The 19,675-nt window shown below is 34.6% G+C and overlaps 1 protein-coding gene across 13 annotated transcripts in view; it reads left to right on the top strand.

Moving 5' to 3' along the window:
- The first annotated feature begins 289 nt into the window (after positions 1 to 289).
- LOC120769448 (calcium-activated potassium channel slowpoke) overlaps positions 290 to 19,675 on the top strand; it is a 155,218-nt gene continuing 135,832 nt past the window's right edge. For 6 of the 13 annotated variants that reach the window (XM_040096524.1, XM_040096518.1, XM_040096487.1 and 3 more), the window contains exons 1-2: positions 293 to 372; positions 17,139 to 17,477. In XM_040096524.1, the coding sequence (XP_039952458.1) occupies positions 313 to 372; positions 17,139 to 17,477 (399 nt within the window). In that variant the 5' untranslated portion in view covers positions 293 to 312. Of the gene's footprint in view, positions 373 to 10,141; positions 11,257 to 17,138; positions 17,478 to 19,675 lie in introns of those variants that run through there. The other 7 variants (XM_040096502.1, XM_040096532.1, XM_040096460.1 and 4 more) reach the window with 4 other exon arrangements.

The raw sequence follows: 19,675 nt of genomic DNA, 5'->3' as shown, positions 1-19,675 counted from the left end.
ATTTCTGTCTGGTTAATTTAACATATTTTTTATATTATTGTAGTATTTGAGTAGCAACAGGTGTATAATATATTTCTATATTATAACTACTATTATTTTATTATATAATACAAAAAATATGCCTAGCACACTATTCATATTTTATTGCATATTTTTTTGACAAATTTTAATTAATTATTTGATTACATTTGCCACGAACACACTACAACATGCACGGGGAAGAACTACAGATAATATCGAAAAAAAATGTTAACCTGACTAATTATCAGTAATCATAAGCCAATAGTGATTAATCACAAATAAATAATACAAATGGTTTATTGGTGTCCGAATTGTCATGATGCATCGGTGCTGCCGCCACCCTCCACGCAGGTAAAACTAACAATGAGCACCAAGGCGTTGGCTGCTCTCACTATTCATTAACTAAAATCAAAATCTCGATCGCAATTCATTTACTAAACACATGTGAAGTGCTGCTAGAGAGCCAATTATCAGATTTGTACACGCTCATATACATTTGTATATGCTTGGATAATACATTGTATATCAAATCTCGAAAATTAATCATAAATATTCATAAATAGGCGTCTTCATCATGCATAGAAATGAAAGAATTCTTCGTGTCGGCTATTAGTAAACCGCTACTTTCATACAACAACAACAAACGGTTGACCACTCCTTGAAGGTCAAGCCAATTTATTGTTTATTGAGCGCTGTGACAAGTGACACTTGCAGAAATTATTGTCAAGTGCTATAAGAAACTGAATATGTGTGGGTGTTGGCAAATGCAAATCTACCGTGAGCGAACACGTACTACTTATAAATATTATATTAGTTGAAGGTGGCTGAAATGAACAATTTTGGTGCGTACGCTACGGCTTCGGCTGACTTATGTCACAATGAAGGGTTACTGTTACTGCAGTTAGTGGATCAGTCATTTGTGGAATTTCCATTGACGCCAGTGAAAATGAAACGAGTCGCATTTCACAGAAAATCAATTCAATTGGTTCGACACGCCGAATACTAATAATCATAGGCGAATACTTGCGTGCTTTAAAGCTGGCGTGCACTCGGCTGCGTGTGTGTTCGATGGTAGATTGGGTTGTGGTCACACACACGCGGCATGACAAAATGACACTACATTAAGCGGAATGCCAGCGAAATGACAGGTTGAAGGCTTAAATCGATTTTTGCCCATTATAATGCGCCCTCGCACTTTCGCACACAAACACACACGCGGGTGTAACTATAATCCAACGCAAGCTTTGCATTTGCAGGCACTAACGACTATCTATTATGGAAAAGAAACTCATGCGCCATTTCACTTTCTTTCCTTGCATGCCATTTCCTTGTGTATGGGTGTGCGTGTATTTGTGTGCGTGCTTTTGTTAATTTATATACTTTCTTAGGGCAATGACGACAATTCGTCTGGAAAATGTCAATCGCCAGATAACGACGAACGTCTGGGCGAATGGTTGAATGGGCGAATAGGTAATGCTAGGAATTAGGTCACCATTACTGCGTAGAATAGCCGTTCATGTAAATATACACATATACAGATATTTGTATTTTATATAGAGTAATATATTGTTTTATACAAGAATACTGAGCAAATGGTATTGGTTTGCTGGGGCAAATATTTCTAGGAGGTTTTGTGATTTTCTTAGTGGTGTTATAATTCCGTTAACAATTGTGAACGATTGCTTGATGAACAAATAGAAATATTCTGTTTAAAAAAATTTAATTCATCAAATTTCTCTTAAAAATTAAGTTAAAATTCACAATGTTAATAGTTTTAGTTCACTTCTTTCTCACATTTAGATATTAGCCTAGAAATTGAGTTTCTTTTGTAATCGAATGGATTAAAGCCTGGTTAGTTGGTGAATATTTATAAATAAAAATATACCTTAATTGCTCTGTAAATGTTCACGAATTGAAATAAGCGAAAACATAGTCTTCGGCATGATGTATCCACAAATGAACTATGTACTTGTAGTACGTCAGCTCCTTTACCTCAAGTACATACCCATACTCATACTCTTTTCATACCAATCTAAATAAATCCCAGAGTTGCAACAAGAAATAATTAAAATTAAATTAAGTAGTTTTTTCGCCGAAGAGCGCTACAAATGCCATTATGTATGGAATTCAATTTGCAAAAATGGCCAGCACGAGCACGCTCCAGACGATAACCCAATTTTCGACGGTTTTCAAGCATAAATCGGCCGATACTGCTGCAATTTCACGTTCGATATTCGAAAATAGTCAAATCGCACGACCGAGGCGGCTAATTGACTGAGCCATTTCGTGAGATAACACCTTCATCTAAATTTGGTTTTCAATAAATCGATTGTGACACTCGCTGTGTGGCTTGTGGTGTCGTCCTCTGGGAACCACATATTGTCCAAGTCCATATCATCCATTTCGGGCCAAAAATATTCGGTTACCATTAAGCGTATATCTTTTCATGATGAAATGGCTAACTTAACTTAAGGGATCATCTCACTGTGACCCTCCAAAAAATCACAGATTTTCGCGATTTTTTTTGTAATGTAGAAATTAACTAATCGGTTCGTTTGCTTTTTATAAATTAATGCATTCATGACGAATACAAAATGATTTTTTTAAGTTTATTTTTTGGTTGTATAATAGTTAAATTATTTGTTGAAATGATACGTAAAAAAGGTCCACGATGTCCACGATTGCGGCCGCAATTTTGATCTAAACCAAAAATTTCAAAAAGGTCATTAATCGGTAGGAAAGTTGCTATAGGGCTATGGAAGCTTTTGTTTTTTTGTTTTGAATTTTGCCAAATGGCGGGAGTTTGAACAAAAAGTATCGATGTTGATCCTTTTTTTGACAGCTTTTCGTAGAAGAAAATTGGAAGATTTATTTAAAAAAAAGCTTCCATAGCGCGATAGCGAATGACGTTAAAAATATTCTCGCCAAATTGGAACTAGATATCTTCAGAACTCCTCCTTTGAGATTGAAAAACATTTTAAAAAACACCATTCTGAGAAAAACGAGTTTCATGCGCTTCATTTACTCTCACTAATCATACAGAGTAAAGTCACTCGGATGTTATATATTTGTTATAAGGGGACTAGGTCAAGTTTCCGGCCAATTTTATCAATTTTATACACAAAAACACATTGTTATCAATAGAACAAGCACTCTCATTTTCTTGGAGATAACTTTCATGTTCTCCAATACATGCGATATAAAGTCACCTGGAAATTCGAAAATCGTTGTGTTAGGTATATGGGGGCTCAGGGAAGTACTAACCCGATTCAACACATTTTAGACACTCAGATATACCCTTATCAGGGAAAAATTATTTCTGACTTTCAATTATATATATCACACATTGACCGATATTTTCGGTAAAAAGTCAACTATATGTACTGGGGTCCAAATATTCGGTACCTAGGGGATTTTTAACAAATTTTGGTCATAAATTTAAGTTGGAGTACTCTCAATGAATTCTCCGTAGAATGTTTTACCCTATTATATAAATGCTTTCTTCATTTGTATTCCGGAAGATGAAAAAAGCAAATGAAATTTAAAATAGTGTTATATGGGAAGTAGGCGTGATTGCAGTTCCATTTCGCCCGTTTTCACACTGTAATAACATACAACTGTTAAGTTAAGAAAACTATTACACTCTGTAGCAACTGGTTGCAAATGTATAAAAATCTTATTACCTCAATCATTACCTAATAAATATATCTAAAAAAGCTTTAAACATTTTTCAAGTCGTTCGGTCCCGCCGTATTGAAGGAATTTGCCGCACAGCGTCCATAAACAGTGTTTTGACAAGATTTTGACAAGATTGCATTTACAATTTTGGAAACTGATTAAATTAAAAAATTTCTTCAAAATACGCTCATACCCAAAACTAGTATTTGCGCAATCAACTTCAAAATTTTGGAGAATATTCTTAAATGTATGAAATGTATGAATGTATATGTATAAATAAAATCGATTATTTGACATTGACAAGTGAATATAACCTTTTGTATTTTTATTGATAATATTTTTTGCATTACTTCTTGATACGCCTAAATGTAGGCCACAACTAATACATTGCTGATATTAAGGCAAAAAGTTTGCTACTAACCTCTTCTGCTATGTATAATTAAACATGTAGAGACAAATGCTGACTCTGGGATGCATCTTGAAAATGATTGTAAAATATTATATATATCTTTCGATAAGGAGTATCTTGGCACTGACAAAAGTTGAAAATTCGGTAATATACTTGAATATAACACACATAGTTCATATAGCAACACAAAACGTATTCTTTTTCGTATTAAAAATGAAAAAGATCTTTGTTGCACTCAATGTATACAAAGAAAGTTAATAAGTAAAATTCTACATTATAATTTTTTTGTACCTTCAGAAAATGCGAAAAATCTTTTCTTGTTTAAAAAGAGTGATTGGTCTTTTTTAAACACATACTTGCATCCGTAAATATTTACAAAAATCTGGAATTAGTAAAAAAACACTTAAACGAAATCATAATGGATTCGCTGCATGTACGTCAATGGCTTCAATCTCCATTGTCTCGCGATCCACTTTAATTTTCGATATCTGTTCCTTATCTCATTATCCCTTTCAATTTTATTTGCTAAAATCAAAGAAAACAATAAATTGCTTTATGAGTGAAGAAAAAATATAAAAAAACTTAAATAACAAGGTCAATGAAAAGACGTGGCTGTAATCGACACGCACTTCACTGTTGACTCTTCGAATGGATAAACAAATAAAATGGAACTGGCTGCGTCATTTACAAGAATACACTTCAATTCTCCAGCTTTCAGCTTGCTCAATCGCATTCAATCGCCACTCACATGTATTGTACTTGATTTCATCTAGTGCCTTTATTCACCATACACAAAGCGAACATGTGCGTCTGTGTGCGTGTGCATGGCTCTTCAGCTGCTCAGCAGACGCGAATTTGTGTGTGTACTTTGCTGCTTGTCGTTTGTCGGCCATTTGCCTTTCTTTTTGACTGCTTGTTCTCATAACTTTACATTTATTAATATTTTCTGACAATAAAAGACGCGATCGGCAGCTGCTGAACGCCTGTGTCTATGTGTTGTGTGTATAAATGCCAGTTCATTCAATGAACTTTTAGAACATAAATTCAAGACTAAAAATAAAAAAAAGAAATAAAAGTGGGAAAAATATAAAAGCTGCTACAACGCACGGTGGGCAGGATGAAAGGATAAATTGCTCTGAGTCTTCTGAAATTTGCAGTAGATATTTTTTAGTACCTAATTTTTTTATATTTGGACAATAAATATAATTTTTTTTAAATGAATTACGTCTAAAAATTATTTCAATAAATTTTATATTGATGTTTTTTTAGTTTTGAAACTTTTACTTTATGTATCCTTATGACGTTCGATCATTGAATATCAGCCTAAATGTAGGCAACGATTTGAATTTGGAGCAAAAATTGTAAAGAATATGTAGAAACTAAAGCCCACAATTAGGAGCATTATATACGGCAGCACACAAAAATATTCAAGGGGCATACCTAGTGTGAATATTCGAAATTTTTGGTTTTGCATATTTTTTTTAAACAACATACTAAAATTTTACAATAATATTTCAATCATGTTTTGAGTAACGACATTTTGTGAATTAAAAAAAAAATATTTTTAATATACATACATATATGTATATTATCGTAAAAATACTTTAAGGAGGAAAATTGTCTAGATTTAATATTAATTATAAAAGAGAGGAAATATTGTATTGAAAAAAAAAAAAATATATTTTTAAAATAATTTAAATTTTTTTTCATTTTTCTTTATTTATTTTTTAATGATTTGATTTTTTTATTTTAATATTATATTGTCTATAAAATTTACTATTAAAAATTTTAATTTTTTAATCTTTATAAAATAGAAAAAAATACTATTTTGGAAAATTTCGAAATTTTTATTTTTTACCAACCCACCACCCCACTGTGCACCAGCTGAGAGTGCAAATAGACATGTTGTTGGTTGACAAACTGACGAATTGGCGCCATGACTGTTTGCCCGCCGGTCACAAGCAACCGCAGTCGCGCCGCTACTTTGCTATGCTTTCGGATGGATTGTGGTGGCAATAGCGGCTGGCGGCTGCTGCGTCTATTTTTACTTACCGCGTGCTCGGCTGCAAGTAAACACACACACACGCACGCAAATGCCCGCATAAATACCAAAACACATGTGAAGCTGTTACAGTCGCAAACGCAGCTGCAGTGCACAGCCTGTGCCAATGTTGTTGTAAACAGTTTTTGGCCATCGTGTTCTGGCTGTTGTTCTTGCTGCTCTTTTCGGTATTTTTTTTTTTATTATTTTAGGGAATAACAATTCGATGACTAAATTAGCCGGTTTGGTGTGCGTGCGCGATTTATGATTCACATTAATTAATATTAATGCCAAGGGTGTGACTTTAATGTGCGGCAAGTGTTGTCAACGGCAAATGTTGGCTGAAAAGTAATAAATATTTGTAGCCCAATTTAAAATGAAAGCTTGCTTGTTTTAATAATTTGAAGAGAAAGAAATTCTGAAGTGAAACTCAACATGGCTGGAAGCAGCGATTACCCAGTGCAACAGCAAAATATTCAAAACTTCTTGTTTTCGGCAGCGCGAGTACCTTAGGCTTAATGTCATCTCATGTAATTATGAAAACGTTATAAATAAATTGTGACAACTTCACCGGAAAAAATATGCCAAAATAGTTAATTAGTTGCTGGCCATGAGAGCGCCTCCATTGTACATACCTGCAATGTCAGGCGCTTAAGGAATGCCTCCCTTAAGTGCTCGAAATTTATGACTCCCAGTTGTCACGCATCTCAGCAGAAACGGTAATTATTTATGCATTTTCGCTGCGCCCTCTACTAGCCTCTTTAGCGGCAGCGCAATGCACTTTTCCTAATTGAATTAGGCAACGGCGCCCCAAATGTGCAAATGACTTCATGCAAGTGCAATATTTCCCATAATTTAACTTGCACTAATGTGGTCATGCGCCGCAAAGTGGTACATTTTTATTACTCTCGTTATGGTCATATTTCTGCTGCAATATTGCTTTGCATTAGTGAATTCTAAGTACTGAAGTTGGAAATGGTTAAAAGTAAAGGTAAGCGAATTATTATAAATTCAAGTAAAAAAATATAAATATAATAAATTTGAAAGAAAATGGACAAGCAAATGCTATAAATTAGTCAATATTCGATGAAAAACGCAAAATACTTAATTATTCAACAATATTTATTTTGTCGCCTTCAAGCTAATCTCCACCAGATATTATACACTTATTCCAACGATCTTTCCAGTCGTCGAAACACTTTTAATACGCACTTTGGGGTCTTCAGCTCCTTCAGCGAATTTTGTTTTATCGCTTCGATTGGCTGAAATTGACGGATTCCACGGAGCTGCAATTTCAGTTTGTAGATGGAGATGTCACATGGAGCCAAGTCTGGTGAATACGGTGGTTGATCAAAGGTTTTCATTACATTTTTGGCTTTAAAATTGGTTACAATCGTAGCTCGATGCGAATGTGTATTATCAACGTGTAAAATCTTTGATTTGTTCTTCCACAATTCGTCCGTTTTCAACGGATGTTCTCACGCAAAGGCCTCATACGGCCAAATACGGCCTTATTGACTGTTTGTCCCTCCGGAACAAAGTCATGATGCACCAAACCAGGAATCTCGATAAAAATGATAAGCATTACCTTGATATTTGTGTGGCTTTAGCCAGGTTTTTTGGTTTCGACTCTTTTTTCTCCTCTATTCCGATGATAGTTGACTTGTATATATGTCAAACACATAAACCATGTCACATGGGCAGCTAAAATGCTCTCATTGAATGTGGGGTCGGAATTCGCACGATCAAGTATGTCCAAAGAGACCTGTTTACGGGACTATTTTTGAAAAAAATTCAGCTTTATCGGGACGAATCGAGCAAGACCGCGTTTCATACCCAAAATATCCACCAAAATCATTCGAACGGGTTCTAGAGAGATATCGAGCTTTTTTTCTATCTCTCCAACACTTGATTTTCAAGTTCTATATCCTTCGCTTTATAAATATTTCCAACAGTTGAAGAGGTCGAAAGATGTCCAGAAGGAGACATGTTTTCAACGATCTTTCGACTGTGTTTGAAGGCTGTCTACCACTCGTATGCTTGTGTTTTTGATAAAATTGAATCACTGAAAGCCTTTTCAAACATTCTCAATGATTCCGCACACGATATTTGGTTAGAAATACCAAAGTTGAGACAAATTCTTTATTCAGAATTTGAATAAACGCTTTTAAGTTGGACTAAATTTTATTCTTCAAGAATTCAGGGTTCCGGCAAATGTACTGAGAGTAATTTTAAAAGGCAAGAACTACTCAAAGGTATAAGTTCATGTTATTTTTTCTCAGATTATTCTCATCTTATTAACAATTACAAACGCTAAGCGATTTCAGTATTTCATTAAAAAAAATTAATTAATTTTCTTTTTCTTATGTATACAGAGAACATTTCACTAATTGATTCAATTAAGCGCCCATATAAAACGACTTCAAGAGTGCTAAAATAATAAGCAAAATGCCTGCAATTTGAAGCGATTTTCTATTAGTACTACGAACCAATCTGCACTTTCACTCTTTTGGCCTTGGCTTTGTACCTATTCCCGCGCATTCTTTCTTAACTCCACAAAACATCAATTACCATAATTCTTGTTGGCTAATATTTATCTCTGCCACTTATCATTCATAGCATTCTTATGCATTTTTCCATGTTCATTAGCCATTTGTTTATTCAAATAATACGCGTGAGCACGAACAGCTATATCTACAAGCACATATATACATATATACAAACATACACACATAGTTGAAGGAAATAGTACATGGCTGTTTACAGGGTAAATAGTTGTGCCATAAAGACAGTTGTAGGAAGTTGACATTGCGTGTCACTTGAACATTTCCATTAAATAAACAAAATGTCTAAATGTGCGACATGAAGAATAAGAAAGTAAGTACAGCTGGTCCCAAGATAATAATAGAGTTGGAAAAGTTGGAGTTGGAAAAATGTTTAAAGTTACTTGGAGTAGTGGTGCACTATGGGCGATGACGTCACAAAGGCATCTATGGAGTTTGATTGCTTGAGAACTTAGTGTATAAGAAAGTACGTGGACCTATGCTGACGCGTGTTGGCTTTAGAAAAATTATCCATTAATTGTTAAACCGTTCAAAAGCTCATTTGACTTAAATAGGGATGTCCTGATACTTTTGTTAATAATAATAATAATTTTACAAATTAGCAGAAATATTTGATTCAGCCTTTCCAATGCTCTTGGCTTAAACTTATATAAATTTGCAAAGAACTGACAAAACGCACATAAATGCACTCTTTACGCTGCCATTAGAGCTTTATAAGGAACTGAAATTTTGGCTTCGGATTTTTGATATCTGAAAATGGTTTAACAGGGGCATATATTACTAAAGAGCTTGAATTCATAGAAAAAATTATTTTAATTAATTCCTAGCTACTAGTACGGATTAGGGTCCAACAAAATTTACCGTAAATTCTCATTTATGTCTCACTGGCATGTAAGGTTCCAATTTGCGCAAAAGCTCTGCGTTACCCTGCGTGCATTGCTTCTTCGAACAACCACTCAAATAGCTCGCTACCTGTTTACTACTCGGCCAACAAGGAGTGACGTGTTGAAAAATATAATGACGCTAGAGTCTTACGACAAGCGCTAGCATACTTGTGAGGCCAGCGACGGCGTACAGCGCTGCCACCAAGAACAGAGCAGAGGCGCGACAGTTTTTCGCGAAAGTCGACGCCTCGACACTCTTACGGTGACAATTTTTCACTTCAGTTGCGAAGAGTGAGTGATGGCGAGCGTTCCGTGCGACGGGATAAGCGCTTCTTAACTCGTTATACAAGTGCACCAAATCTCATAAGAGTGAAAATTCAAGTTCACCATAGAGGAATTGTGCAACGCCAACGAAGCAAGTGTTTTAGTTTCACTAAAATTATTGAGAAAATTTAAAAAAAAGTTGTGCAATATAATGAAAAAATGATTTTCTTAAAAATATTTAATCGAAATTTCGTTTCGTAAATTTTTTCGCAGCTGTTGCCAGAGACAACAACACGAAGCACATCGTGCACATTTATATGTATATTGAGTAATCAAAGTGAAAATTCAAAAAATAAAAGCGAAAAAATTGTTGTGTCCAAGTGGGCGCGCGCACAACAACTCTCGGCGGCAAAATGTATTCAAGTATCGTCGCCTATGTTGTTAGTGTGCTGTTATTTTGGTCGCGCTGCATGACGTATTGAGGCACGCTACGGTTGGGCGCTCGCCCGAACACAACATCTTCGTTGCTTCCTAGTTGCGCGCGCGTTTCTAGCGAGTCTTCAGAATTTCGGCCAAAAATCTCTGTGTTGCTCTTGTGGTCACTGCTTTCGGGTTGTTGCTGTTGTTGTCACCATCGAAACGCGCGGTGACAGTCGAAAATGTGTTTAATTTGCGCGCCTCATAGCAAACTCAGCGCAATAATAAATTCACTTTGTTGTAATACTTAGACAAGCGAAAGAAATCTTAGTAAACAACAAAAATTTTGCAAACGGCAAAACAACACGAAGATATTTTTTCGGGTTTTCTCGTTTTAAATATTCGTTATGCGTTCATTGGCACAAAAATACGATGAAGGAAGCTGAGCGCGGCAAAAAAGTACGAGCACAACTCGTGAGAATGTGATAAAGTGAAACGCAAACAAGAAGAAATAATCGAAAATTAGAAAATTCACCAAAGTGCGCTGTTTGTTGTGTGACATAATGTGACTGCAAAGCGTTGTGCAAATGTTGTCAACCTCAGCGGCACCACAGCTGACGAGCGCGTGCAAGTGTGTGTGCGAGTATATACGTATGTGTAAGTTAGTGCATCACCTCATAATGTGCAAACATCATAAAATAAAATGCTAAACAGCGCAGCATTCAAAATGGTGGATACAAATAAAAATAATAATTGAAAAGATAATTTAGATTGCAAACAAATTATAAGAGAAGCGCGAGCTGCCAATGAATAAACGCTGAAAATCACTTTTATTTGGTGAGAGTGCAAGTTTTGGCGTAGCGTCGTTGCAAAAAATGTAAAACAGTGCTTTTATTGTGAAGAAAAAAAAATATCTCAGCTATGGAAGATTTCGCTTTTGCGCTCAACCAAAGCGTCACCGCGAACATCATGAGCAATGTAAGCGTAATGCAGTCATAAAATATTTATATATATATATATTATTTCTTTTTATTGCTTTAATGTTGCAGTGAATGTAGGAATCAGTTGTTAAGTGCTCCTGGGAGTTCAAACTAACAGATCTGTTATCAAAGACACTCGTCAAATTTTCTATCATCTCCATTGATATTGATGTTACTAACGGTTTTTAGGAAAATAAATGATTCGCATAAAAGGAAATTTAGGGCTGTTGGAGGCGATATTTTATTTCACATCACTATCTCTAAAAAACATCCATATTTTTTAATTGCCGGAGGCTGATTTTCGACACCAAAGTCCGGCGAATGACATGGATAGGACAAAACAGTAGTTTTTAAAAACTAAAAAAAAAAAATAAAAAAAAAATGTTATAGCTTGAAAGTCATCAGAAAAGGAAGATAAAATAATAAGCACCAAAGCAAACATTATTTGCGGGAAAACAAAGCAGGGCAGCGAGGTTAAATTTTTAAGTGTTATAAACGGTTTATCTCCACTTCCGGTAAATCTACCAGTTCTAGAGAAGAATTTTTTATGACAAAGTTGTAGATAATAAAAAACATACAACTTTTGTATTGACATTTTTATCACGTAACCTAAAAATGTATGTGAAAAATTCAAATTTTTTCGTTTTTTATTTTTATTTTGTTAAAAATTTGTTTCTTTCACGAAATTTCTTCCTCTTCTTCATTGGTGTAGACACCGCTTACTCATTTCTTCCTTTTCGCTGCTTGGCGCCAATTGGAGATTCCAAGTGTAGCCAGATCCCTTTCCACCTGGCATTTCCAACGGAGTGGAGGTCTTCCTCCTCCTCTGCTTAACCCGGCGTGTACTTCAATTCGCTGAACTATGTCAGTGTTGTCGTATATTTATATTGTTATCGATGATGAATGACTTATAAAATTTAATCTTTGTTCGTCAAGAGAGAACTTTACTTCTCAATTATATACTCAATCTGAAATAGCACCTGTTGGCAAGAGATATTCTGCGTTGGATTTGGATGCTGACGTTGTTGTTGGTGTTCATGCTCATGATATCAATATCATTGGTGTACGCCCGCGGGTGATCACTCCTTTAGAAGATTGTATCTTCTCTATTTAGCTCTGCAGCTCGTATTATTTTCGCCAGCAATAAATTGAAGAAGTCACACGATAGGAAGTCTCTTTGTCTGCAACTTCGGCCCTCGCCGCTTTGTTGCTCTTCACATGGGTAATTTCTATTTGAGCTTCTTCTTGGACAATGAAACTTCTGTTCCATCCTCATATTATCATTGCGGGTTCTAAACCCAGCGCATAACCCTTAGGAGGGATGATCCGCCTTCTCATTTTAGGTGACCTTCAAACGGTTGTTTTTGGCCACCCAGGGGATATTTGGTCTAAGACTGGAAATCGTGAGCTACTTGAGGCATATGTAAAATAATCGTTTCCGGCCATTCCCAAGTGAATGGCGCTCAGAGAACTTTCCCATTTGCGTTAACTTCGACGCATGGTTCCAACCTCCATGGTGTGAATGTTACCTCATATTTCAATCGAATATTCTCACGTCAGTAAGTTTACATCGAAATTCGTGAAAGAAAACAATTTCTTAAACAAAATAAAAAAATTACTTTATACAAAAGTTGTAGATCTTTTTATTACCTACAACTTTGCTAGACAACTTTTTTTTATGTTACTAGTTGTTTTGCCGGATATCGAGATAAATCGTAAATCATTTGAGCATTAAAAATTCAACCACGCCCTCCTCTTACTTTTCCCGATCTTAGATCGATACTCCTAAATTATTGTCCTTTCCATTATGTTATTTTACCTTTCTTTTCTAAAAAGTTTAATTCTATTATGCATTTTTTTTGCCTTATAAAATTAACTTCCGTAGTCTACTCTAATTAAACTTAAATTTTAAGATTATTGGTAGACCGATTTCAAACCTTCTGTAATATCATACAATTTACAATGAAGTTTGAATTTTTTACAATACATAACAAAGTATAGGGAATCATTTTCTAACGCAGCATAGCATAATTTTTTTAATATATATTTAAATTGAAAAATGTATCCACTTTGCTTCGAAATATTTACATTTGACAAGATCACTTTAACCGCATAGCCCATTTTTCACATCTAAAAATGTCTTGTGTCTTTGAATTGAGCAATCGAAGCATCAATATCACTATGCCATGCTATGTTATGCCTTCATCAGCTAGTTATGCATTTATGTGCTTGTCTCTTTATTCCCACTTGTGCATATGCACGAATTAATGGCATTGAAAACAATCATTAAATACCCATAATGTTGGCTGTAAATTGGCAGTGAACCAGTGCGTATGAGTAACACTAATCAACAATGTATAAATAAGCACATGTGTGTGTATATGTACGTAGTTGGGTGTGTACAAGCGTAGCTGCTGAAATTGATTTTTGATTGGGAGCAAAATTTTGCCAACACACCGGTTCCTAAATAAATTCATTCTCAACTGTGTAAATAGTCTCATTAATATGCATACTTTCCATTGCCTTCCTCTTCCGATTTTATTTATTTTCCGTCTAGTTTATCTCTTTATTTTGTTTATGTCTAATTTATAGCATATTAAGTCACGAAACTTTTGCATTATTTTTGTTTTCAATATTGTTATATTGTATACAATTTTAAGTACTTCTTGGAAGTAGTTTTATTAGAACATCTGAAGTACAATATATACGCGGCATCATATAATACATTATCAAAGAAGAGTAATTTGTTGTTAGAGAAAAATGAGATTCAAGTAAATAAATATGTCTACGTACTTAAATAAGATAATAAGGAACGTTTATGATTTTTTTTTTTGGAAATTTTGTTATATACCTATATGTCTACGTAGTATATAAGATAATAAGGGACTTTATGATTTTTAATTAAATTACATTATAGTAAAATAAATTGTTGTTTCCGATCTTGTTATTATTCGTGTTTTGAAAGTATTCTTTGCTATGCTAGATAATCTTCATAGTTATTATTCGAAATCGAGCTGGAATACAGAGAACTTCTTCACATGTTAAAAAAAAATTATGGAAAAGCTAAAATATAAAATATTATTTTAATAAATTTATTGTATTGATTGCCAATTTTGACCATCGATCAATCTAATCAAGTGGATTCCACAATTTGAGTATTGATCAGTAATAAGAACAGTGATTTTCTTATATTCACTTGCAAGGAATCATACCTAAAACACATAAATAAAAGGTATAGCTGATGACATTAGTGTTGTTTTTATTGTAAAGATGTTGTTGAAATGCCGAAAACTGTCAGTTTAACAAGATACAAATTTGGATATGTCCCGTAGGCATGTTATTGTTATTCTACGATTAAATTCCAAAATTTATTTTTCAACTCTGAAATAGGTTCATGGTACTACATTGTGACAAAAATTTCCCACTAGACGTAATACACTTATGCCAACGATTTTTCCTATCATCGAAACACTTTTCACAAGGACTTTTCGGTGTGACCTTCAGCTCCTTCAGCTAATTTAATTTTATCTCTTCGATCGACCGAAAACTGGTTCCACGGAGCGGCAATTTCAGTGTGAAAAAGAAAAACCATCGGAGCCAAATCTGGTGAATACGGTTTTTGATCGATAGTTTTCATTGCGTTTTTGGCTTTAAATTCGGTCACAATTGTGGCTCGATACGTTGGTGCATTATCATCGTGTAAAATCCATTAATTGTTCTACCACAATTCCAGTCGTTGGCGATGGTTTTCTTGCGCAAATGCCTCAATACGACCAATTAGAACTCTTTATTGACCATCTGTACTTTTAGAACAAATTTATGATGCACCAAACCATATCGAAATAAACAATAAGCATCACATTGATTTTTTAGCGACTTTGGCGTGTTTTTTTTTTTTTTGGTTTCGGCTCATTTTTTCCATCCATTCCGATGATTGTTGACATACTTGCATGTAAAACTCATAAACCCATGTCGCTTTTGCATTTATAATGCTCTTCATTAATGTGAGATCGAAATTCACACGATCAAGCATGTCAAAAGATACCTGTTTAAGCTACTCTTTTAAAAAAAAAATCATTTTTATCGGGACGAGTCGAGCAAGAATGCATTTCATACCCAAAATGTCCACCAAAGTCATTCGAACGGGCTCTAGAGAGATGTCGAGCTCCCTTGCAATCTCTCTAATACTAGTCTGATTATTTTCAAGCACCATATCCTTCACTGTTTTACTATTTTCATCAACTAAAGATGTTGAAGGTCTTCCATATCGAGGTATATCTTCAACGAACTCTCGACCGCTTTGAAGGCTGCGTACCACTCGTAGGCTTCTGTTTTTGATAAAACAAAGCCTCGTAAGCCAACATTTCCAACATTCGCAACGATTTCGCATACCAATTTTGGTTAGAAATACAAAATTTTAGACAAATTCTTTGTTCGATATTATTATCCATTGTAAGAATCGCAACGCACTATTGAGGTGTACCGACTTAAGCAGCTGCTGTAAAAACTGGTTGACAGATTGCTCTCATATTTAGGATATAATTTAGGAACAATTCTACCAACTGAGCAAAATACATTTTTTTTTTTTTGAAATATCATTTACCCGGGAATTTAACTACATACAATACCCAAAATCCTCGACTTTTGACACTACGCTACATCTGCTATTATTTTCACTTCTATATAGTGTTATCATGATATCTTAGAGTAATAACCTTCAAAAATAAAAAGTTTCCATGCAAGACTTTGACTTCTATCGGCCAGCTTGTATAGCAGCTTTATGATGTACGGTTCTAATATGAACAATTTTTTCGGAGATTATAGCCTTGACTTGGAAAATAACCTATGCCAAGTGCCATGAAGATATATTTTCAAATAAGTTAGTTTTCCATATTCATCGATTTTGAGTTTTTATGACAACATTATATAGTGGATATAGGCGATTCAGGTAAATGAGCTGCCACTTGGTGAAAATGCATTTTTGCAACTTAGACCGATATCTCAATAATGCAGAGACTAGTTCGCGTATATACAGACAGTTTTAAGGGCTTCCATTCCACATGTGAAGTCTTGATTGATATGAAACCGAAAAATTTAATATTTATGCTTCGTTTTCTTCTTTTCTGTTATTCGAATAATACTTTCTCTCATCTTTGAGATAAGTAAAGAATAACTATTTTTCGAATTTTACCACTCATATCACTCATACTATTCATGTATGAGGCATTAACGAGGTGTTAAAGTATGTATTGGTTTCCACGCCTGAAACGGTTTTATGCAGATGGACGGATTTCTAATTTCTGATTTTAGCGATTTTCGAGATATTATTGCTATTTTTATGTATGATTAATTTTTTATGTTTAGTTTGGCAACTAGGGATCTATGCATAACTTATAATCGTTTAAAGTTTCATCTAATAAGCTTCCGAGTTAAACCAGTTTGCTATTGTCTAATAAAACCTGATTGAATTTCTATTTAAATCTTCAAAGTTCTAACTTTATTTGTGATGGTATAATATTCCGTTTTATATTTATGTATTTTACAGAAAATTCAGGTATTTCCCTACTAAAATCACACACATTCACATACATATATTCTATACAAGAACTAGTTGGATATAAAATAATAATCTAAATGAACCACACCATAATATTTTCATTGCTGCGAGAAATTTGCGGTAATTTTTTTTAATACACATTTAAATATTGATGAATAGATGTACATACATATGTATTATATAAATTCACATTAATAATATCTATGCATTTTAGTGGCTAGTAATATAAATCTTTAATAATATCGCACATAATTTAGTTTCAAATTTTACACTCGAAAATATTAATTTGAAATTAAAATTTATTAACACTTCACAAATTGCAGGGGATGTCGGGGTGTGACCAAAGCACTGTCGAATCATTGGCCGAAGATCCAACAGATTCACCATTCGCTGCCGATGAGTGTCTCAAAGTACGCAAGTACTGGTGTTTTTTGCTCTCCAGCATATTTACCTTCCTTGCTGGGCTATTTATTGTGCTACTATGGCGCGCGTTTGCGTTCATTTGCTGCCGCAAGGAGCCCGATTTGGGACCCAACGATCCCAAACAGAAAGAGCAGAAGGCGTCACGCAACAAACAAGAGTTCGAGGGTACCTTTATGACCGAAGCCAAAGACTGGGCTGGCGAGCTTATATCGGGACAAACGACAACTGGTAGAATTTTGGTGAGTAACAAGATAATTGTGGGTTTTTAAATTTAAAAATATATATGGATATATTAGTACTTTTTTTTTTAGCGTGAAAAGTAAAAATTAGTTGAAAATTTGTTTTAAATTTCCAATTTGAGACAGACTTTCATATATGGACATACACTTTAGCGTATGCATAGCCGCACTTACATTAAATCTCTCTGAATTACAGTGATCTTCCAACGTGCTAAGCGCACATTCCGTTGTTGTTATTAAAAGTATAATTGCAGTGTTGGCTAACAATGTTGCCTGCACTTAATTGGTCATTCTACGTTTCATTTTAAGATATTTTTCTTTTATATTGCTACTCTTTCTTGGTGCAACGTGGCGTATGCGTGACTTTTTAATGCTCAATTTTATTTTATAACCGACCGCAAGCTGGCAAACCAAGTGAATGACCACATAATATAACGCCCACTTGGCGTACGACTCGATCTCGACATGAATCTGCATAGTATGGAAACTAAATAAGTGCCCGCTGCCATTCGCTATTGGCCACACTCGTGACGGCTGCTTTTATGAGCTGTGAATTGAAAACACCTAACTAAAGGAAAACTGTTTTTGTGTGTGTTTGCGCCTTAAGTCGGAAATTGTGGCACTTAAACTTCCGAGTTTTGACATGCTAAACGTTGCTTTCGGGTGCACAATCAGTTTGCTTCACTGAAATTCGCCATATCAGTCTTTATACTTTCTTCACTTCGCTTTGATTTATGCAAAGCAAATGCATTTAACGCCATTTTTATGATAAGCACGCTTTTATAACTATGGAAATGGTAGTTTTTTAAAACGGAAATAATGAATTAGTAGCACTTTTCTACCATTAAATAATAAAAAGAACTCTTTACTTATATTTTTAGAGCAAACATACGGCAAATTCTCATGCAAACAGGGATTTCATCTAATTAATTGCCGGTTAAGATGATTGCGCATTTTATAAATTTACACACAACTCTTGGCGAGACGAGGTTGAGCACTTGCTATATAAATGCACAAGTCGCAAATGTGCAGTGTTGTTTTTTGTAGTATAAACAATTTTCGTCTGCATGCCTGCACAACTACATGCACACCTAGGCGAGCAGCCAGTTATTAGCGCAGAGAAAAGGTCGCGTCAATGGCATTACACACTCGTGCATATGCACTTGCCAGGCAACAACATCGCGTACACACATACATATGTATGAAGCAAAGTATATATAAGTGTACAAACATACATATATATGTAGCAAAGTATATCTAACTGTGCACGACACCCCGAAGAATCAGCGCGGCTGATTGCAACGTTCCGCTGCTGTCGAAGTGCCAACATGAATTTCACATTTCTGCTTTAATTTGCATACTTGCACTCGCGCATTTTCCCCCATTGTGTTTTTTGGCTTCGCGATTTTTGTTTTTCAAACGGCTAACCCTTGAAAACTGAAATTGGACACGGTCAAGTGCACTTGTTTGTGCGGCATGCTGCATACTTGGCGCTCTTTATTACATTCATATTCGTTCATATGTATGTGTATGTGTTATATACATATATACTTTTATACACATGACAAAATGTTGTGATTCAAAACTGATTCCTCAACCGCTGGTTTGCAGACAAGTGTTTGCTCTGCATTTGGGTTTTATTACATTATTTGTAGTTTGGAAACCTGCTCTTATAACATGGCTGTGCGTCGTTATTCGGTTTAGTAGCGAGTCTAAAGAAAACAACAGTTTGTGTCTATATATTTCTCCATAAAGTAACCAGTTTAATCCTAAGAACTAAAACTACTAAACTTAAAAAATCAACAGTTATATAAATCACTAAATAACCGAATAGTCAGCAATAAGATACAATTTGATTTTGTAATACATCATTAGATTTCTTTGTTAAGGCGAATTATTAATACAGAAATATCAGAGGGACAAAAAATAGTAAGATTATTTAATTTAAATTTTGCGTAAAAAATCATCCGTCGAAATATTTTTTTTCTAGGTTGCCATGACTGTCAGTAACATCTGTGCCAAATATCACATCAAAATAGTCATTAGTGCTTATTTACGCTGGTCTTTCTGAATTATTAACGTACTTTAGGCGATTATTATAATGAGCGAATTATTTAACAAATAAGTTCCATTAAATTTTGTATGCGGCATCAAATTTTTGGAGTAAAAACGTTCAGCATGTTCAAAAAAAGCTTTGG

This window comes from Bactrocera tryoni, chromosome 1 (genome assembly GCF_016617805.1).
Source record: "Bactrocera tryoni isolate S06 chromosome 1, CSIRO_BtryS06_freeze2, whole genome shotgun sequence".
NCBI classification, from domain to species: Eukaryota; Metazoa; Arthropoda; class Insecta; order Diptera; family Tephritidae; genus Bactrocera; species Bactrocera tryoni.
The sequence above is the reverse complement of the archived record's forward strand: the minus strand, read 5'-3'. Positions and strand labels throughout refer to the sequence as shown.